The sequence below is a fragment of the Culex pipiens genome, chromosome 2, assembly GCF_016801865.2.
Source record: "Culex pipiens pallens isolate TS chromosome 2, TS_CPP_V2, whole genome shotgun sequence".
Taxonomy (NCBI): Eukaryota; Metazoa; Arthropoda; class Insecta; order Diptera; family Culicidae; genus Culex; species Culex pipiens.
In genome coordinates this window covers 141,836,563-141,853,558 of record NC_068938.1, presented here as the reverse complement: position 1 = coordinate 141,853,558, position 16,996 = coordinate 141,836,563, and the positions used below count along the sequence as shown (strand labels likewise).

At 35.5% G+C, this 16,996-nt stretch overlaps 1 protein-coding gene across 2 annotated transcripts in view; it reads left to right on the top strand.

Moving 5' to 3' along the window:
- Window positions 1-1,492: 1,492 nt before the first annotated feature.
- LOC120417985 (allatotropins-like) overlaps window positions 1,493-16,996 on the top strand; it is a 46,313-nt gene continuing 30,809 nt past the window's right edge. Inside the window, exons 1-2 of one of the 2 annotated variants that reach the window (XM_039580230.2) lie at window positions 1,493-1,561; window positions 9,830-9,854. In XM_039580230.2, the coding sequence (XP_039436164.1) occupies window positions 9,849-9,854 (6 nt within the window). In that variant the 5' untranslated portion in view covers window positions 1,493-1,561; window positions 9,830-9,848. Of the gene's footprint in view, window positions 1,562-9,689; window positions 9,855-16,996 lie in introns of those variants that run through there. The other variant, XM_039580229.2, reaches the window with a different exon arrangement.

Below are 16,996 nucleotides of genomic sequence, written 5' to 3'. Positions count from 1 at the left end.
GGAGTATACTTTACAATAGAAACATGCATAAAAGTGCTTAATTTCATTCATTTTCACCCTTCAAAAAATTTAAGTTACAAAAGGGTATGCCCTAGTAGTCCCAGTTGTCACCTACAAGCTCCAGGTCAAATATAGAGTTGAAAAATGGATGGAACATACTTCTATATGAGTTTGAAAATTGTACTATTTTCGCATTAATATTTTTAAAATTTTATTGAATTTTGCTTAAGCTACTGCCATTTAAAGATTTTTGACGTTTTTGAAGCTATAAACTTTGTGTCTCGATTTGCCCCACTTCTCGTTGACCTAAAGTATACAATATTTTGGTCAGATGATAGTTTTGTATGTACAAACAACCCCTGAAAATTTCAGGCTGATTGGTGAGGTCGATGGTCGTGGACTCTTAGGGACCTACATAGGGTAATGAAATGTTCTGGGAAAAATTTCAAACACCCAAAGTCATTCAAATTTAAGGTTGAAAAACTTGTAGTTTTTCTTTCGTGCTGACACTTTTCTTATACCGAACAAGCACAAACATAACAAGAACTACCAGATTATTATCAACAACAGTTTTACAATACTTGTAATTGTTATAAGTCTCGTTTTTTTGCCAAAACTATTTTTAATTGTTCTTGCATGATCTTGTTGCTCGATTGGAACCCCGATTTGACAGTTCGATTGGAACCCTGAGAGTGATTTCGCCTCTCCATATAGGCTCTCTAGTGGACTCTCTCTTGGAATATGTTCAAACAATTCGCCTACTTGATACAGCATTTGACGTATTGATCTAGGATCTAACTTTTTGCCTCTAGGCGGGCTTCGATCTAAATATTCGCTAAAAATATGTTTTTTTAACCAATTTTGGATGTTTAAAAAGCATAGGAAATAAGAACTTATTTAATGTAAGAAAATTTTAGGGTTGGAAGTTTCATTTGTTTTATGTGACTTTGCCAATGTTTTAAAAATGTCATTTTTGTGGGGTCAACTTTGGCTGTGTTTACAATGGAACTAGCGTAAATAAATTTCATTGGGTAACAATAATTGTTTTTGTCTCGTACAACCTACATTTACCGCCACAAACATGAACAAACACACTTGAAGATGAATTGCCCACTTGTTCATTTATTCAGCCCACCCCCTTTCCTGCTTCGTAGACCAACAGGGGAATCATCTTGTCCCCAGCATCTGCTCGTAGGTGAGTATGTGTACCAAGCAGCAGCAGCAACAGCCGAAGGCAACAGCATCATCGTCAGCAACGTTCAGAACCATCATTCTTGCGATGAAGCAACAGAGTCGACGACCACCGTCTCCAGCGAATGAAGACATCGTCGTGCTTTCCACCGTGACTCGTCATCGTCATCTGGCAGGACGAAATGACGGCACGATGAGAACGACGCCGACGAGCGCGACAACGACGCCGCCGCCGATGACGACGAGGCAAGAAAGTGAATAAAAGGAACTGATCTTGTTTGGTGGCCAGCACTTCTTGCTGGTAACCCCAAGGATACAGAAGGTAGCAGGACGAAGGTGGTTCAGTGAACAAGCAGTGATCCTCATAGTGGTATAGTGAAGGCAGTGACTTGGTGTGGATTTGTGTGTGGTTGTGTGTGTTTGTGGAACTGTTGCACTTGATGCTATTCTGGGGCACGTGGCTGAAAGTCAGGTGGATAATTTGAATAAACGGATGCAAAAACAATAAGCCAGGGATAATTTTAAATTCCACTCTTTAGAATTAGTCACGGTGTGTTTTGAGGAAGTGGGCATAGTAAGAGTAGTGCATTTAAGCTTTGTCATATCAGTAAGTGAGTTCTTTTTGGATATTCGAATTTTATCTCATAGGGTAATTCTCTACCAACTCACACGAAATCGGGAAAAGTTGCCCCGACCCCTCTTCGATTTGCGTGAAACTTTGTCCTAAGGGGTAACTTTTGTCCCTGATCACGAATCCGAGGTCCGTTTTTTGATATCTCGTGACGGAGGGGCGGTACGACCCCTTCCATTTTTGAACATGCGAAAAAAGAGGTGTTTTTCAACAATTTGCAGCCTGAAACGGTGATGAGATAGAAATTTGGTGTCAAAGGGACTTTTATGTAAAATTAGACGCCCGATTTGATGGCGTACTCAGAATTCCGAAAAAACGTATTTTTCATCGAAAAAAACACTAAAAAAGTTTTGAAAATTCTCCCATTTTCCGTTACTCGACTGTAAAAAATTTTGGAACATGTCATTTTATGGGAAATTTAATGTACTTTTCGAATCTACATTGTCCCAGAAGGGTCATTTTTTCATTTAGAACAAAATTTTTCATTTTAAAATTTCGTGTTTTTTCTAACTTTGCAGGGTTATTTTTTAGAGTGTAACAATGTTCTACAAAGTTGTAGAGCAGACAATTACAAAAATTTTGATGTATAGACATAAGGGGTTTGCTTATAAACATCACGAGTTATCGCGATTTTACGAAAAAAAGTTTTGAAAAAGTTAATTTTTGCGTTTCTCTTTGTTTCGTCGTCCGTGTCTGTCGCGGGTGACCATGAATGGCCATGATCGATGACGACCAACTTTTTCAAAACTTTTTTTCGTAAAATCGCGATAACTCGTGATGGTTATAAGCAAACCCCTTATGTCTATATATCAAAATTTTTGCAATTGTCTGCTCTACAACTTTGTGGAACATTGTTACACTCTAAAAAATAACCCTGCAAAGTTAGAAAAAACACGAAATTTTAAAATGAAAAATTTTGTTCTAAATGAAAAAATGACCCTTCTGGGACAATGTAGATTCGAAAAGTACATTAAATTTCCCATAAAATGACATGTTCCAAAATTTTTTACAGTCAAGTAACGGAAAATGGGAGAATTTTTAAAACTTTTTTAGTGTTTTTTTCGATAAAAAATACGTTTATTCGGAATTCTGAGTACGCCATCAAATCGGGCGTCTAATTTTACACAAAAGTCCCTTTGACACCAAATTTCTATCTCATCACCGTTTCAGGCTGCAAATTATTGAAAAACACCTCTTTTTTCACATGTTCAAAAATGGAAGGGGTCGTACCGCCCCTCCGTCACGAGATATCAAAAAACAGACCTCGGATTCGTGATCAGGGACAAAAGTTACCCCTTAGGACAAAGTTTCACGCAAATCGAAGAGGGGTCGGGGCAACTGCTGTGTGAGTTGGCGGAGAATTACCCATAGTTAATGTTAACCTTTCGGATGTCGTCACTTTTCGGAAAAATGCCTTTTTTAACATTCTAATAAAAGAAAAGAATTTTATACAAATTTAGAGTGTTTATCGAAAAGGTCCTTTAAAAAAAACTATTTTTGGCCTTTGGGTGTTTTTAAACCACCTTGAGTCAGGGGTATTGAAGAACACCCAAAATACAAATAATAAAAAAATTGGACCATTTCAAAATTAAAACTCTAGAAATGCAGAATATACGTACATTTAAATATCAAGTATTTTTGTGTAGAAACGTTACGAAAATTCACATTTTTTTGAGTTAACCGTTTCATGCGAATAATGATTTTTTTTTCAAATTTCAAGACATAATCGTGCTATAAATCTAGAACAATCTGGTATTGAAATCCAATTTACTGACAACTCTAATCTTAAAAGAAAACATTCCCTGAAAATTTTGAGCAGATTTGTTGAAAATAAATAAAGTTACAACGTTTTGGATTTAAAACTGAAACAGATAAAACACGATAAATCGGCCTTTTATTGGTTAAAAAGTAAGGCTGGTACAAATCTTATTTAAAGTTTTTGTCTTCCCCCTTTAAAATTGGCTCGAAAAATCAGGGGGCATAAAAAATATTTTTTCAAAAAACTTCAAAATGTCAATGGAAATTTAAGTACAATCAGCCGAAATCAATTTCAAATGTATTCCCCTGAGTTTAGATTTTTTTGCATGTTTGGGTTGATTGAAAAATCTTTTAAATTTTTGAAAATTTTCAGTGTTTATTATCAATAGTTTTTTTTGCTAACATTTTAGTTTTTGTCAAATCTTACATTTTTTGAAAACTAATGATTACAAAACAACTAAACTAGTGACATCATTTGTGCTGAGTTTAGGACTGTGCTAATCTGGAAATTGATAGAATGACATAACATTTTATTGATAATATGAATCGTTTTCAAGTTAAAGGTTTTAATTCTCGAAAAATGTTCAGTTTTTTGCTATTTAGAAAATTAGAAATTTATACTTTTGCATTTTTTTGGTCATTTTGATTAAAAACATTTTTTTTTAAAGTGTTTAACACTAAAAATAGTTATTTTCAAATGTGAAGCATAATTCTAAAATTTCGAAACAATTTTTATTGATATAGGTGAAAAAATCACAACGAGTATATTATAATTCAGTCCAGACTCGATTATCCGAAATAAATATGTTTTTATATTTTCTTAATTTTACATCGGATTTGAGTTCTGCGACCCAATTCAAGTAAAATTAGAATTGTTGATGTTGATGTAAAAAATCTAAATCACTAGTTAAGACAGCGTTTTTTTTCGTGATTCGATAATCCATAGTGAAATTTTCCAAAGCCTTCGAACTGTAGAATAGAATGTAACAAAATGGGTCAATCTTGCGGGCATTTCAGGGCATGATCCCCTAGGTGTACTGAGCCCGAATCATAAATATGAGATTGATTGGTTGCGACAGGACCTGGCGCTTTGACTTTGAAGTTTAAATAGAAATTAAACCCGTAAAATCGATGCGTTTTTTTGCATTTTGGAAAAAACCTCATAGTTCGTGTTCCAGAGGAACAATTTTGTTAAATAATGCGAAAAGACTCGAAAAATATAAAGAATGTTACAGAATTTATAACACCGCAGCTGAAAACTTCTACTTTTTTTTCAAACTCTTCTTATTGTAACAACTCATGACTGCTGATGGTAAATAGGGAAAATATTAGTTGGATCGTAGCAGGTTGACTACTAAACCCAATCATTCCAATTTGTATTCGTCTCTACTACACCCAGGGTCTCGTGGCGCAGGGGTAGCGGCTTCGGCTGCCGATCCCGATGATGCTATGAGACGCGGGTTCGATTCCCGCCTTATCCACTGAGCTTCTATCGGATGGTGAAGTAAAACGTCGGTCCCGGTTTCTCCTGTCTCGTCAGAGGCGCTGGAGCAGAAATCCCACGTTAGAGAAAGGCCATGCCCCGGGGGGCGTAGTGCCAATAGTTTCGTACACCCAGCAATCAAGTGGCAGTCAGGAAAATCGAGATTAAAGCATACTCAGAGGACCTTTAATCAAGCAATCGTCATTCGCTAGTATAGTTTTTTTTCAACCTGATATCCCAGCAACCAGAAATCCAATCAATTTTTTTTTAAATTTATGTTTTTCGAAAATTTCAACAAAAAAGGCCTATAACATGAAACTGGTCCAACTTTTCGATCACAAATTTGATTTTGCATCTAATAATGAATTTTTGAATTTCGCACCATTATGTTTGATATTTTACAAAATCATTTTTTTTGAAATAAAAATTATAACGCTTTTTTCTGAAGCTTTTTTATCTGAAATGTCCTACAACTAGGGAAGAGTTTTTCTAAAAAACAAGAAGCGAAATCAAATTAAATGATACCAGCCAATGTAAAACACTAGATATGTTTGGACTTTCATGTTTAACATATGAGCAATAATAAAGCTTATATCTGCGAGCCCATACATCCAATTGAACGCTGTCGAAAGCAAACTTATAGGAAATTGGACGAGCTTTCCGGTAAAAATATTTACGAGACTGAAAAATCAAGTCTGTCATATAGAAATCGCCAAAAACCACAAAAAAAAATCTTTTTTTCAACATTTTTATTTTTAAAACCTGTGTATTTTCACAAGGATTGGACATAGGACAATGGTCAAAATGGAGAATTTTATGTAAAATTTTCTGAGAAATCGACTCTCACTATCTGTTTTTTGAAAAATTTTACGTTTAGACCACTTTTCAAAAAAACAGTTTTAATAAATGATTTTCATGTATTTTTTAAGGAGGGACATAACATCCTGCATTTTTCGTGAGTCTTTTTGTAACATTTTAGGTTATTTTCACAAAAATTTTGAACGAAAAAAAATCGTGACATCACCTTAAAATTTAACTTTTAAACTTAAAAATTGAAAATTCTCATAAAATTGGCGTGTATTTTTCTTTCAGTGTATTTTTTTCAGAAAACCTGTCCAATTTCCTACACATTTGTCTTTGACCACTTTTTGATACGATGCAACGGCTTCCAGATACAGTAATTTTTAAATTACAGAATACAAAAATATTAAAATACGTTACGCCCTTCTCAAATGTAATTTTTGAGTACAATTGGCTCCATATACACAAAAGTGGCTTATAAAGGCCTAGGATAACATGTTTCAAAACTTTCATTGAAATCAGAGAGGGTCGGGTACAAAAGTACCAGAAAAATTCCCGATTTTACAAATAATCTTTGAGTCACTACTGCCAACTGGGGAAAAACAGGACTACAGTCTGAATACAAACAGGAGATTATAGAGCAATACATTTGGAAATCGGTACTGTTTTGTTCTGATTCTGTTTCAACCGAAATCAATTAAAAAATCTAAACATTTTGAAATCAAAGTTGAGTTTAATGAAAAATAATTATATATGATATTACTTAATGAAGTATAAAATCATAAATTTACGTAAATTTATCAGCAAGTATTCTTAAAAAAATAATTAGAATTAAATAGAAAACATAATGATAATACATAATACTTCATCATCCCGGTCGAACTCACGATTTCTAGATTAGAAATCCAGCATGCCGCTAGTCGAAACCCATCCCCTAACGGTCAGTGTTCCCAGTGAGTAGATTTACTCTTTGAAGGGATCTGACGTTGTCGAGTCAGACAGGAATCGAACCCATCACCCTCCGCTTACAAGGTGAAACCCGTAACCTCACGGCCACGGTAGCTCGGCAGAAAGTTTCAACATTCTTATGGATTAATAAGTATCTTTCATTTCCACAACAAAATCCGAATTATCAGATTTGAATATTTATAAAAATATTATAAAAATTCCTTTCTGTAAGTTTTTTTTTAAGTTTTTTCTTACTCTTGCTAGTGCCTTCGTTAAAGAAATAATTGTTCCTAAATGGATTATGATGCAACACACAGCTGTAAGGAACTCCAAAACTCTGTTATGCACCTCAAAATAACTCATTGTATCTTGATTATTCACCAATAAAACCGAAATGAATTGAATTGAATATAAAAATTCCCGGTTTGCAAAAATCCCGGGAAATTTGTCGGGACGCACTACCTACAACTTCCTAAAAAACACCAAATCATTAGGATAATTTCTTCTCAAGATATAGGCATGTTATCCTAGGCATATATAAGCCATTTTTGTGTATATGGAGCCAGTTACACTCGATAATGACATTTGAGAAGGGCGTAAGTGTTTTAAATATTTTTTGGATTTCGTAATTTAAATATGGCTGTAGCTCGCAGCCGTTGCATCGTATCAAAAAGTCAAAGTTTTAGACAAACTTGTAGGAAGTTCACTGAAACAAAAAAAACACTTCACTTTTATGTGATTTTTTAATTTTTAAGTATAAACGTTACTTAACGTGAAGACTTCCATCATTGTCATGATTTTTCCTTCAAAGATATAAATTTTGCGTCGCTTTCAATATTTTGACAAAATTCCTTCAACAAGTTGTTTAGAATAGTGCCCTATACATGCTGATTCCTTTTGGTAACGATTATCCTATTCCTTGTTAAGTTATGGAAATCGTCATTAATCAAGGATTGCTAACTAGGACGTCAATGACTGTGTCACAGAATTATATAAATTTTGAAGCACAATTGATTTAGATCGAAAATTCTTTCAGTGGCTTCAAGAAGGCAACAATCGGCACATGCTGATTCATTTTGGTGCTGAAATTCGTTAAATTGAATTTAATACACAATTTTTTATAGCGATGATTAATTTTCTTCGAAAATGATCAACGGCTTCACCTTAATCCACCGGAAGGTGGTTGCTGCCTTCCTCCTAAAAGCCTTGCAACCACACACTACGAAAGCTTTGGCTAACGCTTACTTAGTAAAGACACTATACATCTGAGTGCTGCCATCTAGGTATGATAAATTTAATGAACCATTTGAAAGCACTGCAGTGTTTGTGTGCGTGCACTGAGCGTAAAGTTCCGACAGCTATCCGCCGGAGCTTTCAAATTATGTAAATAATGACCCTTTTTAGTATCAACCAAAACAGTTTTTCGAACATATCTTTTAAAGTACTGCACCAAGCCGGATGAAATTTAAAAAAGACTTAAAGAACCTGAAGGCAAATCCAAAAACATAGATCCGGACAAAATCGGTCGAGCCAGTTCCGAGAAAAGTTAGTGAGAAAAAAAATTCTACGTCCATCCACACGCACAGACATTTGCTCAGAATTTGATTCTGAGTCGATATGTATACGTAAAGGTATATCTGGGAGGCTTATTTAAAAAGTTCAATTTTTGAGTGATTTTATAGCCTTGCCTCAGTGAGGTGAGGAAGGCAAAAAGTCAAATTTTAAGGTGAGCCCACGATTTTTTTTTCGTTCAAAATTTTTGTGAAAATAGCCTAAGATGTAACAAAAAGACTCACGAAAAATGCAGGATCGAGCAACTCACCTAATAAAATCCAAAAAATCATTTACTGAAACTGGTTTTTGCTCTTAACGTCAAAATTTTCTAAAACCAAATGGGCTCACCTTCAAATTTGACTTTTAAACTTAAAAATCAAAAAATCTCATAAAAGTGGAGTGCTTTTTTCTTTCAGTGTATTTTTTCGGAAAGCCCGTCAAATTTCCTACAAGTTTGTCTTTGACCACTTTTTGATACGATGCAACGGCTTCGAGATACAGCAATATTTAGATTACGAAATACAAAAATATTTAAAATACAAACGCCCTTCTCAAATGTCATTATCGAGTGTAACTGGCTTCATATACACAAAAATAGCTTATATATGCCTAGGATAACATGTCTACAAAATTTCATTGAAATCGGAGAGGGTCTAGAAAAATTTACCTGAAAAATTCTTGTCTTTGGGCTGGAATTGCCGCAATGACTTCCCAATTAAGCTGACTGGCTTTAAATTGCAACAGTTTGCTTTTTTATTTGTAAAGTATGACAATTCTTAGAAAACACACCGTGCTCGTTGAAAAATTATGCACATACGCGAGAGAGGGCGTTGGACAGTGAAGCATTTTTGCATCAAATTCGGACGCAAAAAGGCGGCCTTCCTCTTGACTTCTATTGTTTCACCAGGCACTTCCCTTTCAGAACATTAAAAGTGCTGTTGCATTTCTCCCATCTCTCACAAAAGCATCGGAAAAGCGTTGAGCTTTTTACTGGCTGCTTTTGGTTGTTGTTCAACCTAAAAAAAAGGAAAGCCGTGCTGCCAGGTTAGCTCAAGTGGGTTGCCCATACAAACTGATCCACTTAAATCTTGCCACTTGACTGTCGGAGAGTGTGTTTGTGAGTTTGTGTGTGCGCAGAACAATAGAAAAGCCCTTCACACTTGCTAACACACAAACACTAATTCTCATGTATACGAATATATTCTAGCAGCAAGTGGGTGAATTTATGACGCAGAAAGTCTATGAATATATTTGAAAAATAACTGAAAATAACAAGCCGTCAGAATTTGTTGTAATCGAGCTGCCTAACAAAAAAGAGGCAACCGGTGTGATTCTGTTGGTGTGGACTTTGAGTCCTGTGTAGGCGAAGGAAAAAAGCGGGCGGAGCTGTAATAAATTTGCCACCGGGAAAGAAGAGTGCATCGTGATAAACTGACTGACGAATTTACCGTTTCCGATCCCAGGAGAAGCAGCATTCCAGCAATGAAGGTATGTAGGTTTTTGGGGGAAAACCAGCTGATTTATTGAGATTCTAGGGAGTTTGAAATGTGGTCAACGATGGAACACAACGATGCGGTCACCACGTGGTTTCGATTCCGGAGGGACAAGATAGGAGTAATAAAGTACGAGATATTTGTTGAATCTGGATAGAGTGCATGGTGAAGAGATTTAATTGCCAGATTTTTTCGATTTATGTAACGATTGAATTTTACGAAAACAAAAAGTCACGATTTATGATTGGGAATTCATGCCAATCGTAAAAAATCCATAAAGTTTCAAAACAATTTTAAATAAAAAAGTGTTAGGAATGAGATGTGTGTGTGGTGTGTGCAACCAACCAAACGGGACCACGCGGTCGCTTCTTACAAATTGAGTTGTTTCCATGTATTTTTAGATCTACATTCTATACATGCAAATAACTCGCATAGGCATTTGGAAGGTGTTAGCTCTGCCGAGCTTCGGTGACCCATTTCTACGCTGGCTAGCCGAGCGCGAGGTACTTCAGCTTTGTCGACAAGCCCCGCCCTGAAGAACGTTTTGGACCAATCGGATTCAAACGTTATTTAGAACTTCCGAACCCTTGTCAAATGGACAAGGACCCAGCGCGTATATAGTTGAAGGTGGTAACAGTATTCCTAATTCCAGTCATAGCTCACCAAGTCGCGATGGCCTAGTGGTTAGCATTTTTTTTTTTGCTTACCAATCCAAAGGACGGGGATCGAACCCCGACTCGAGCGACTTTGGTTTTTCGTTCATGTTCAGAGTTTCAAGATTTATATTTCCTATACTTTCTCGTTGGGAGCAGATGGAAATCGAACCCAGGATCATTCGCTTACAAAGCGAACACCGTAACCAGTCAGCCACGGCCGCTCCTTAAAAAAAAAAAAGTGTTAGGAATGGGATCATTCAAAAATAACATTACTTTTTCTCTCTTTTTATTCCTCGGACCTTGAGATTTTTAAATAACTACAAAAAATCAACATTTTAAGGGCAAAATAAAGAGAACCTCTGTCATTTGTCAATAAACTTGTATGGGAAAAATCAATATGACTTTTGTTATTTTTAGACTTCCATACTTTTGATAAAACGCATACGCAAAATGCATTTCTCAAACCGAACCACGTTGTAATAGGCACACATTGTGGTGGATTAGTTGAAAGATTTTAAAAGATTACTACTTGTTACATTAAAAAATCTAAAAGAATAATAACAAACAAAGCAATATATATTTTTTCAATTTTTTTTGCGCGATAAATACAAAAATAAAACTAAAAAAAAGAATATTTAGATAACAAGACATTGTTTTCACATTTACATGAAAAATGCTGTAAACTGCATTATACGGCGTTTTTGGGAACCAAAATTTGCATCTTTCAATTACCGTCATCAGGGGTGACATTGGGTCTGAGGGGTGAAATTGGGTCAAATAAATTTCAGCATTTTTATATGACTCAATCTCACCCCCCAGACCCAATGTCCAATGATGATGGTACGAAAATGTTAACACTAAAAAAAGTCATGTTTTTTTTCGCGTTTTCATATTTTTCCGTTTTTGCGCGAGGCTTGCCGGAAACCCCAGTTTTTATCTTCAGAAAATCATATCTCGGAATCCTGTTAATGAATTCCACCCATTTTTGAGTATGTTCCGTAAAATTTACCGAGAATTTTGATATAAATATTTTTTCAGACATAGGCTTTTTGGTCCAGATACGGTCATTACACTATTTTATGTTTTCATACGCCTTTTTCAAATGTTTAGCTGTTTTTTTCGATCCTCAAATTATTCGATCCCCAACTAATCACCTTTCATTTGCGTCCAAAACAGCTGAAATCGGTTGGAATGGCGCGGAGCAATGATTTTTTTTAAATGTGGTTTTTGCGCAAATCGACGAAAATGGCAATTTTTTGGACCATCCTAACTCGGCGTTGGTCTAATTTTGAGCCAAATCCAAGCATTTTTGTTTTCAGCCGTGCTGTTTTCGTGGGGATTTGATGAATATTAGTTCAAAAATGATAGTGTTTCTCCAACGAGCATTAGCAATCAAGTGTTGCAACGAGTTAAATGCAACATTTTTCACAAACATATTTTTGAATTGGATTTTTTCAGTGAAACGTTTGTTTCCCCGCTTCACGATAAGTGTCAAACTCCGAAAGAGAATCGAAAAGTATTACTTTTCGATATAAGTGTGAAAATTGACAAGTTGAAAAGGACAATGTATCTCGGAATGTATCGTCTTTCAAGATGGCAGGTAAAGAAAGTAGTTTCACACTTTAATTGTCAAAAACAAATTGATCGCGCAAAGAAGTAGGACCCATAGTACGTTGTGTTGATTGATTGCAGGTTACCAGATGACCAACGGATAACAGCAAAAATAAAACAATAGCTTGCACACTTCAGACCAACCGTCTAGGACGGTGGCTGGATGACTCTCTTCTTCAGCGTCAGATCTTTATTCGTCACAAAGGTTCACATTAGTATTGTTCTTCAGAATGTACACAATAAGGACAAGTCCATAAACTATACACCGTCCCAAAACAAATTTTGACATATTTCCACAAAAAATTGCAGTTCTGCTCATTGGGACCTAACATAAACCTCGTTGATTTTTTTTAATTATCCTTCCCCCATGTGTAATGTCCTTGCAGAAAAAAACTTTTTGTGCGAAGTGTGGACAATCGCCAAACTCTCCCCTCTCAAGTGTCCACGTGGTTTATTGATGGCTTCTAATAACACCGACCAACAACATTTCTGCGCAGGCTCAACTCGAGGGAAAACATGAACTTTGGGGTCCTCAGAAACACGTGCACCTTGAATTTTTCAAAAATATTTAGCCGGGCTGAAGGTTTTTCTCTTAAGTTTGTATAGAGAATTGTGCTGTTCGTTACTCCCGCATATTCACAGATAAAAAAAAATGATGGTTATATTACATCTGGGAAGTGGTACATCTTTTATGTCAGAAAAAAATGTGTAATTTTACCTCTAAAAATGTGTAATTTTCCTTCTTTTCTGGTGAAGGGTGGCCTTTTCAGTCCTAATTGAGGTAAAATTACATCATAAAAGAGGTAATATTCAACCTTCTAAAAATAAACCTTCCAAATTTACACTATTTTTTACTGTGTTGCTTGCTATTTTTGGATTGTATGTAAGAACGACGAACCGCCCTAATTCTCCATACATACTTTGGAGAAAACCCAACCGGCCTTTTTTAATTTTTTTTGAAAAATTCAAAGTGCACGTATTTCTAGGTTCCCCAAAGTTCATGTTTGCTCTCAAGTTGAGCCTGCGCACTGCGCAGTCACTTTGGTCAATTTTTGTTGGTCAGTGTTATTGGTAGTCAACGTAAAAAATGCATTTTAAATTGTTTTTCGTGGATTGAACAAATATTTTCATTGAAATTTTTGAAGTTTTATATAAAAAAAAACTTTTTGCCCCTCGATTAAATAATCACAAACTTGAAAGAAATATTTGCTACGCATACAGATAATCATGGTAATATTACAACTGGGAAGGGGTAGATCTTTTATGTCAGAAAAAATGTGTAATTTTACTTCTGGAAATGTGTAATTTTACCACTTTTCTGGTGTAATGTCACTTTTCAGGAAAAATTACATCATCAAAGAGGTAATATTCAACCTTCCAAAATTACAGCTTCTAAATTTACATTATTTTTTACTGTGCAGTAAAAAAACATGGTAAAATTACATCTAAAAAGGCGTACATCTTTTATGTCAGAAAAAAGCTATGGTTCTACCACTTATAATGTGTAAATTTACATCTGGCAGACGCTAGGGAAAAAAAACTGTAATCCCAAAAAAATATCAAACCGACGTTAGTTAAATCTAGCTTACTAAGTCTGCGCCCCAACCCGCACGGCCAACTTGCTGCTGTAAAAACAGGTTGATCAAAGCCAATGTAGGCCTATGTGTTCCGTACATTGTATACTGTATTTACTGCATATACTGTACATATACGATAAACGCGATACGTAGAGCTAAATCGGCTTTGATCGTCCAGTTTTCACAGCGGCGAGTTGGCCGTGCGGGTTGGGGCGCGGATTTAGTAAGCTAGATTTAACTATCGCCGGTTTGATATTTTTTTGGGATTACAGATATTTTTTCCTAGCGTCTGCCAGATGTAAATTTACACATTACTAGAGGTGAATTAAAGCTTTTTTCTGACATAAAAGATGTACCCCTTTTAGATGTAATTTTACCATGATTTTTTTTACTGTGTATGAAAAAAAAAATAAAATAAAAATCAGGGCGCTGCTCGAAACTCAAACATCGTGCGTCTCCATAATATTTCTATGGAGACGCATGGTGGTTGTTATGAAATTTTCCCAATTCGTTTTGTTGAAATTGTTTTCATTGGGCAATTTTCAGCGTCTTTTTTCATTGCATTTTATATTCGAATACATTTTGTCCTCCTAGTTTTCAAAAAAGTAATCATGCTTCATTTGACTATAAAACGAAAGTTGATTTGCAAAGTAGCATAACTATTTTGAACGGCATTCTTAGTTTACTAAAACATTCCTAAAAAGCAAAAAAAAAAAAAACAGGGGATTAAGCTTCGCAAAATCGACTGTAATAAAGAGAGAAAAAAAAATGAATCGATTTGAACTATTTGGTTCTGAATAATCCTCTTCATTATCTGTAATAAATAAATTTAGTTCGAACAAAACAAAATACTTAATAACATACTAGGAGGCATTTGATAGTTAATATTTTATTAGGTGCATCGACAAAAGACACAGGACTGTGCTAAAAATTTATGGATGGAAAATGTAAACCAAACTTTGATTTTCTGTTTCCGATAATTCAACGTTTCCTCCATGTTTGATGACGTTATTGGTTTGATTTTAGTTCTGTTAGGCCGTTGCAAATATGTTTCAAATAAGTTCTAAAATGCATGCCATGGTTTCAACATTTCAATAAACAAAAAGTCTTAAAGTACACTACATACTCGTACAGTTAGTTGTCACAAAATCGGTAACTGAACATCGAAACATTTTAAACGAGTTAAAAAAACGCGTGTTAAACCATTTTACGATGATTGCAAGTCTTTTTCCATTGGAATTTTGTCTTTTATAGCCCCTGATTTTCAAGGTTAGTATTGAAGAGGGCGGGGGTGTGATTTGAAAAAAAAAAATTATCGCATCTTTTAACTTTTTTCTATCTCACCTGAGCATTCTTCCTACAACACCTTCTTGTTACTTGATGAATTTTCACTTTTTTCTCTCCAAACAACAAAGCCGTCGGAAGAACAAACTGCTTTTATGCAACAGATTCCACCCACGTCGCCGTGCCAGCATCCGGTCGTAAGATCTGTACAACAATCTTGCAGGATTCGAAGGCATGATGAGCTTCTTTTGAATGATGCAGTTCAGGGCAAAATTACCCGATATTAATTACACGTCGCCTTCCCCTTGCAGTTCCTCGTGACTTTTCCTTGGGTCCGTTTGTAGAGCGGTAGACATCGGGAAAACCCTCAAACGATAAATCATCTCCATTAGCATTCTTTTTGCCTCACAGGCCTGTTCCGTTGACTGGCTGTGGCACAGTGGGATATAAACCACCGGACATGTAGACTTGAATTTGAAGGCCTCTTATTTGATGAGCAAATTTGAGGGTGATACGTCACAGAACGTGTGATCTATCAACGAGAAGGCTGCTGGAATCGAACCAAATTTGACACATTTTGACGGATTGCTTTAAAATTAAAGAATCATTTTCTATTCTAGCACGAAAGGCTCGTTCCACGATTCAAACGTTTGCTAGCAAATCTGGTTGAAATTATGGTGAAGAAGCAAAGCCTTTCAAGTATTCTCTTTGTTGGCTAGCAAAGTTTGCTCGAGAGGAAAGCTCACTGGGAAGAATTTAATTAATAGACACATGATACTATTAAAACTTTGATGTCTAGAAATCATTCCTAGATTTAGAACTTGGAAATAGATCTTTAATCACCCAGAATAAAGCGATAGTAAAACGAATAATTGCGTTTTCGGATAATTTATCCAAATTGTAATAACAAGTTTTTTATTGCCTTTGTCAGTTGGATAATTTTCTGAGTAAGGGTAGATTTGGTGATTTATAATGGCTGATCAATTTAAATTTTGAATCTATTCGAAGAAAAATATAATATTCCTTATTAGCTGTCAGTTTAAACAAGAATAAATCACATGTTTGTTGTATTCAGTTCAGATTCGATTATCCGAACTACTTGATAACCTGACTAAGATTATCCGAATTTCATTTTGGATAATAGAATCGGCGTCTGATTTGTGATTGTCGAGTTTGTGTATAACCACTAAACTGTCTGTCAAAATTTATGATTTTTCAAAATTAATGTACAAGAAGTGTTTTATTATTTTAAAAAGCTATAAAAAGCTATATTTCCATTCTTTTTAGAGAATGGTCAAAAAAGAGGACAGTGCCAAAAATAAAGGGAAAAGTGGAATATCGATAGATGAACGTATCCTTCAAGTTTGGTTCAAATCGGCGAAGGTCGAGTATTCTTACACACAACCTCCGGAGGTTGTTTTTACACGACGCTCATGCACACTATCAAAACAAACGTTTGATTGTGTGTGTGTGAACTCCGTGTAGAAAGGGTGTCAAAATAAAATGTGACCCCGTTCGTTTGACAACAGTTGGTATCAAACCTTCGGGGTTTGAGTGTATTTGGATTCTAACCTAATCTTGAAGAAAATATAAACCACACATACACAAACACCGAAATTCCTAGAATAAATGTCAAAACCCAGGTAATACATTCCAACTTCCAAGAACATTCGAGCCATCACTCGTCAGTATAAATGAAGACAAAGAGTTGGATTAATTGCTGGTATTAGCTGGGATAAACGTGACTACCGCAAGAAAAATCGCACCACCTTAAGGATAACAAATTATGAACCTTGGCCAGATAGGTTCGACACGTTGTTCATGTTGTTCATTCAAACCAGCCATCATAACCTCAAACATTCCACAATGTGTTTCACAATAATGAGTTCGTTGCCTACGTTGAGGTTGAGGTTCAAAAATAAAAGCACGACATCCATCCTTCCGCGTGTCGCGTTCGTTTCTCCCCTTTTAGACCTTTTTTTCCTCGATTATTTTTTTTTTCTTTCTAG